Source organism: Dendrobium catenatum, unplaced genomic scaffold (genome assembly GCF_001605985.2).
Source record: "Dendrobium catenatum unplaced genomic scaffold, ASM160598v2 fragScaff_scaffold_1490, whole genome shotgun sequence".
NCBI classification, from domain to species: Eukaryota; Viridiplantae; Streptophyta; class Magnoliopsida; order Asparagales; family Orchidaceae; genus Dendrobium; species Dendrobium catenatum.
Genome location: NW_021319952.1, coordinates 529,173 through 535,227, shown reverse-complemented (window position 1 = coordinate 535,227; position 6,055 = coordinate 529,173). Strand labels below are relative to the sequence as shown.

The 6,055-nt window shown below is 33.8% G+C and overlaps 1 protein-coding gene across 1 annotated transcript; it reads left to right on the top strand.

Annotated features, from left to right (window-relative positions):
- The first annotated feature begins 215 nt into the window (after positions 1 to 215).
- LOC110108401 lies at positions 216 to 1,639 on the top strand. The gene is made up of 2 exons (XM_020839029.1): positions 216 to 652; positions 1,153 to 1,639. Exons 1-2 carry the CDS (start codon positions 216 to 218, stop codon positions 1,637 to 1,639), a joined length of 924 nt encoding a protein of 307 aa, XP_020694688.1.
- Positions 1,640 to 6,055: the final 4,416 nt, after the last annotated feature.

Here is a 6,055-nt window from a genome sequence, read left to right as displayed (position 1 = left end):
TTTTTTGTGGGATTTCTGGAAACCAAAGTCTCAAATTTTAGCAAATCTAAAATTGATATCCTAATTGGTAATGAATGGGATTTTTTTTTCATGTACCTGCTATAGGTCTGTCTGGGGGTATAGTGATACTGTGGAAGTTCAAAATAGCTTCCTTTACTTGTTTTTTTTTTTTTCTTAAAAATCAAGTTGTTATAGGGGATCTTGAAATCATGAAGATGGGGAGGTGGAGAGTAGCCACGGTTTATGGTGGCAAAGAGGCAGTTCACAGAAGGCTACTTTGGGAGAAGTTGGATGAATTTGGTTCTAACAGTCATCCTTTAGTAGTTGGGGGTGATTTCAATTGTATTTTTGCTAAGGAAGACAAGAGAGGGGGAAGACCTTTTCGATTTTCTCAAGGAGCAAGAGAGATGAGTTCATTCGTGGAAAGGAGTAATCTTCATGAAGTGAGTGTAAGTGGACCAAGATTCACTTGGTGCAATAACAAAGATGGTAATGTTAAAATATTGGAGAGGTTGGATAGATGCTATGTTAACCCGTTGGCATTGAAGAACAATCGGTTGGTGTTAAGGCATTTATCAAGGGTTGCATCAGATCATTGCCCAATCTTATTGAACTTCTTGGAAGGAAACGTTTTCTCTGATAAGATCATAAGGTTTAAGGAAGTGTGGACTTAATATCCAGCTTTAATCGGTCTGGTTAAAGCAGCTTGGGGCAAGAAGACTAATGGGGATTATGCTGAAGCATTGAAGTACAAATTCCGAAGGTCCCTAAAAGCTCTATTCTACTGGAGTAAAGCAAAATTCAAAGAGATTGATTAGCAAAGAGAATTTCTGAAATCAAAAATTTTGGAATTGCAATTTAAAGAATCTGATGTTGGATGGCTGACAAAAGAGGAAATCTTTATCCTTCGTTCATATATTGGAGAGCTGAATACTATTTAGGCAAGGCTAAACACATGGTGGAAGTAAAGAGCGAAGGTCAGGTGGATGAAGGAAGTAGACACTAACTCTTGTTTCTTTCATTCTTTTTTTCAGCTAGAAAGAATTCAAATTGTATTTATAAAATTAAAGATGAGGCTGGATCGGTTACTAAAGATCAGAATCAGATTTTTGAAATTTTTCTAAAATTTTTTAATGGAAAATGGAAAAAAAGGAAAGGTTCTCTTAATGGGTGGCCTTTTTCTAACAATTCTATTGATGAGAAGGATAGGGAATGGTTAACCAAAGTGCTGTCTTTGGAGGACTTGGAGATGGTAATGTTGCAAACAACTGATAGCATAGCTCCTAGAAATGATGGGGTTTCATACTCTTTCATGAAATCATATTGGAACATTATTAAGAAATATTGTTGGTATGCTGCAAACCAATTCTTTAGGTTGGGAAAGATGAATGTTGAATGGAAAGAGACCATTCTAGTTCTCATTCCAAAGGTTTTAGAGCCGGCAATACCTAACCATTATAGACCTATTAGATTGTGCAGGTCTATTTACAAGGTGATGGCAAGAATTCTATTGAACATAATGAAATTGATGATTCATAAATTGGTTTTTATGGAGCAAGCTGCATTTATCAATGGGAGATCTTTGGGTGATCATATTCTAGTGGCACAGGAGGCTTTTTCAAAAGTTCAGGAGTTCTAGATCATTAAAAGGTTTGGTTTCATTTAAAGTGAACTTGGAACAAGCCTATGACAACATGAGTTGGAATACTCTAAAAAATGTTTTAGAATACTTTGGGTTTCTTGAGAAATTCTTTATGTGGATCATGGAATATGTAGAATTCTCGAAATTTTCCTTACTCATTAATGGTATGTTCTCTACCTGGATTTATGCGGAGAGTGGTTTTCGACAAGGGTGTCCTCTTTCACCCTATTTGTTCATTTTATGTTCTCAGTTGCTTACCAATCGGTTTAAGCAAAATGAAGTAGAAATGGGAATCAAAGTTGGTAGGAATTTGCCAAAGGTTTCCCATCTTTTATATGCAGACGACATAATCAACTTCTCCCATGCTAATGTTAAAGAATTAAGAGAAGTCAGAGGAGCAATAACAAATTTCTATAGCTGGACAGGTTAGAAGATCAATTTGGAAAAATCAATGATGTTGTTTGGTAAGCATGTAAAGAGAAAGAAGAGAAAATCTGTTGAAAAAATCATGGGCTTTAAAGTGGTAAAAGAGTATATGTACCTTGGAGTTAGAATGGCTTTGAGGAGGTTAAGAGCTGCAGACTTTCACTTCATTACATAGAAGTCAATGAAGCTCACGGTGGTATGGGGTAGCAAACAACTTTCTTTGGTAGGGAAAATGTTGCTAATCAAAATAGTTATGCTCTCTATTCCAAACTTCTATTGTACTTATTCATTGGTCCCAAAAAGCATTCTTAAAGAGTTAGAAAATCATTGCCATGAGTTCATTTGGAATAAACAAAATGGGAGATTGGGTTTGCATTTTGTTAATTGGAATAAACTATGTAAACCGATGAAACTCGGAGGTAGAGGAATTCGTTCATGTGTAGATATTGTGGATGCTTTAAGAGCAAATTAGCTTGGAAAGTAATCCAAGAGAAGGAATCTTTGCTGTATCAAATTTTAAACCCAAAATATGGACAATGGCTGGAGGATTCAGCAAATGGTTATGGATCATCTACAACATGTAAAATCTTATCAAGTGGTAAGAATGCATTAAAATTAGTAGTAAGATGGGAAGTTGTAAATGGCTGTTCTATCAGCATCCTTCAGGACATTTGGATATTGGATAGAAAATTGAATTTATGGCCTACATTTGTATCAAATCAAGATGTAGGGGATGAAACAGTGGATTGTTTGATCTCAAATGGAGAATGGAATGTGCTGCAACTCAAACAGCTATTTGGAGATGAGCTTATAAAGATCATCATGTTTATAGAAATTCATATGGACCAAGACACCGATTAGTTGGAGCTAATTCAACAAAATTCAGGATGTACTATCTTATCTCTGGTCTATAGAAATTCAATTATTGAGGAGCAGGAATGCTTGTTCTGGCGATGCTTGAAGAGGATTAAATTAAGATCCCGTGTTGAAGTCTTTTGGTGGATGTTGTTTAATAATGCAATACCTACATATGATTTCTTGTACCAGAGAAGACTCCAAGAGAATTATAGCTGTCCAAGAGGTTGTGGCCAACCAGAAAACTTTAATCATATCACAGTGAATTGTGAGAAGATGAAGGAAGCCATTAGCTATTTGAACAAATGTGGAGTTTAGTTCTAGTTTTTTTATTCATTTCAATAATGTTGGAAATGGATGGGAGAATGTCATAATACATAAGGATTCATGGTGAACATTTATTGCAATGTTGTATATCTCACATGGAAATCCAGGAATAAACTAATACATGGTGACAAAGAGGATTGTTCTATGTTCTTAGCTTCATATGTAGTAAGTTTGGCTTCCATATCCTTTATTGCAGAAGGAAAAATGGGACACTAGGGTACGAATCAGTCTTCTAGACTGTCAGAATGTTGGTACCCTCCTCCCAATTGGATAAAGATTAATGTTGATGCATTCTTATTAAAATCATATAAAGCTGGTATTGGTGGCGTTGTTCGAGACAGTAAAAGAAGATTTCTTTTGGCTTACGGTCACTCATGTATTCATTGGGACATTGCAAGTCTTGACCTATTCTCGGTTCAGTTTATAAGGGTGATTAAGAGAGATTGAATGCAAGATTATCAAGGTGTAATTATAGAGGGTGACAATTATAATGTGATCAAGTATTTGCAATACTTGGAAGGCAAATGGAAAGATGAATCTTTACAGTTGAAAGATCATATATTCGTCTTATTTAATTGGGTTAATAGGAGTTGTAATAAGCTAGCAAACCTTTGTGCTAGCTATGCCATTTGTAGTGATTTTTGTTGGGAAGATTTCTCTTCTAATAAGATTACTTCCTTGCTCAACAATTTTTTAAAGGAGGAATCAAGTGGTGCTATTAGTTTGTAATTAGGATGCCTTGATTAATAATATTTTAGCCTTGTGCTTTCTTCAAAAAAAAGAAAAAAATTGTGGTGGAATAGGATCAACAGATTTTTCTAATTTTAGATTGGCAACTCTACTTTCAAGATCACTCTGATCTTCCTTAAGAGTATTGGTTTCATTATTATAGCGTATTATTTTTTCTTAAGGTGAAAAATTGTCATTTGACATGATTGATATTCTAATGTTTAATTTATTCTATTATATACTCCCAGGAGTTATTGGGTAACCAACATGAGTGAATATCAATTTTTCTTCTATTAGAAGCCTAATTATTTTATCAAGAGTTTTAGGATAAAAATCATGAGCAAGAATCTTGATAATCTGGTCATTTTGATCACCAATTAGGGTGAATAATCTGAACCTTTTTACAATTGATTTAAAATAGTTATTTTGTTCACAACTATTATAGCATGGTGTTGAATTGGATTCAGAGTTAATTAGAAATAGAAATAATATAGTTTGAATAATCCAAACTATTAGAATTAGAAGTTAAAATAATTTTCATAGGATTTTTATTTAATCCTCATCAAGATTTAAACAATTTAACATTTTTCTAGTAGTACATCGATTAGAGTAATGACCATATTTTCCACATCGATAGCATTTGATGTATCTATATTTATCTTTATGATGGTGTTTTTCTTTACAATATTTTTTATTTTCTTGATCATCTTGATGGCTAGTACGATCATGAGAATGACGTCCTCTATATGTTTTGTGATTTATAAATTTAGCGTTAGTGACACCCCTGGCCATCATGAAATCATTATTAGAGATTTTTTTTTTGGATTTATGTTTTGAGGTGGAAGGTTTTTTTTTTTTTTTTGAAAGGAAATGCAACTTGCATTAAAACGAAAACACCTAATTACAAACTACTCAAAGATAGGAAACCTATCTCATTCCTCCTTTAACAAAGAGACAAAAGGAGGAGGAATATTATTGTCACTAATTACATCCCAAATAAATTCACTAGACAAAGCTAAGTTAGCACAAAAATCCGCTAAATTATTACAATTACAATTAGAACAGTGAAATAAAACCTTATCAAACCCTTTTAAGAATAAAAAATCACCCACTTCTTGGCTCCCCACCTTCCAGGTCGATTTGCAAAAAGAATCTTGAAGATACTTGATAACATTATGATTATCTCCTTCAATAATTATGGCCTTCGCCTCCAACATCCATGTTTCTACCACCTTTTTTAATGATTTAGTTGCTAACAATTCAACTTGTGCAATATCCCAATATATACAACCAAAACCAAATGCCAACAAAAATCTTCTTTTATTGTCTCTAACCACTCCACGGACACCTTCTTTATTACATCTCAACAAAGAAGCATCAATGTTAATCTTGATCCATTCGGGGTGGGGGTGGGGGGGTGCCAATAATTACAAAATAGTTGTGAATGCTGACTAACACAGCAGTTTTTTGAGACAAGTTTATTATAAGGAGAAGAAGCATCAAAGCTGATAACTTTTGAAGCAATAAACACAATAATATCTTCCCTACCTCCATGCTTCACTTTATTTCTACTATTCCACAAAAAATATAGCACTGTACAATACAACTTAGCAATAAAAGAATTAGTATCTACTAACCTCTCTAAAGCCAAAATGCAATCTTGAAAAGAGATGAAAACAAGAACTTGAAACCCCCATACATTCAAATAATTCATCACTTGGATTAATTTTGAACAATCATCTACTATATGTTCCGCATTTCCAATGGCATCACATCCTTTTGGACATAAATTAGTGTCCAGCAATCTTCTATGCATTAGGAAATCAGTAGATGGAATAACATTTTTGTATAAATGCCATAAAAAGAGCTCCAAATGAGAATTCAGCTTTAGTTTCCTTGTCCATTACCAATAGGTGCCTTCCATATCATCTTCATACACAGTCTCTGAAATTAAAGCAGATATTATCTTTCCAGAAAATTTAAATTTTAGCTCCATGTGGTTGTGTATTAGATATGGAGATATTTGAATCTTAGACATAATATCTAGAAGTTCTTCTCCAAAATACTGCTCCAACA

Coding starts and splice junctions, on each gene's coding strand:
- LOC110108401 (XM_020839029.1), top strand. CDS start 216: ATGGGGAGGTGGAGAGTAGCCACGGTTTATGGTGGCAAAGAGGCAGTT. Junction 653..1,152: donor TTCTCTGATAAGATCATAAG/GTTTAAGGAAGT, acceptor ATGGAAAAAAAG/GAAAGGTTCTCTTAATGGGT.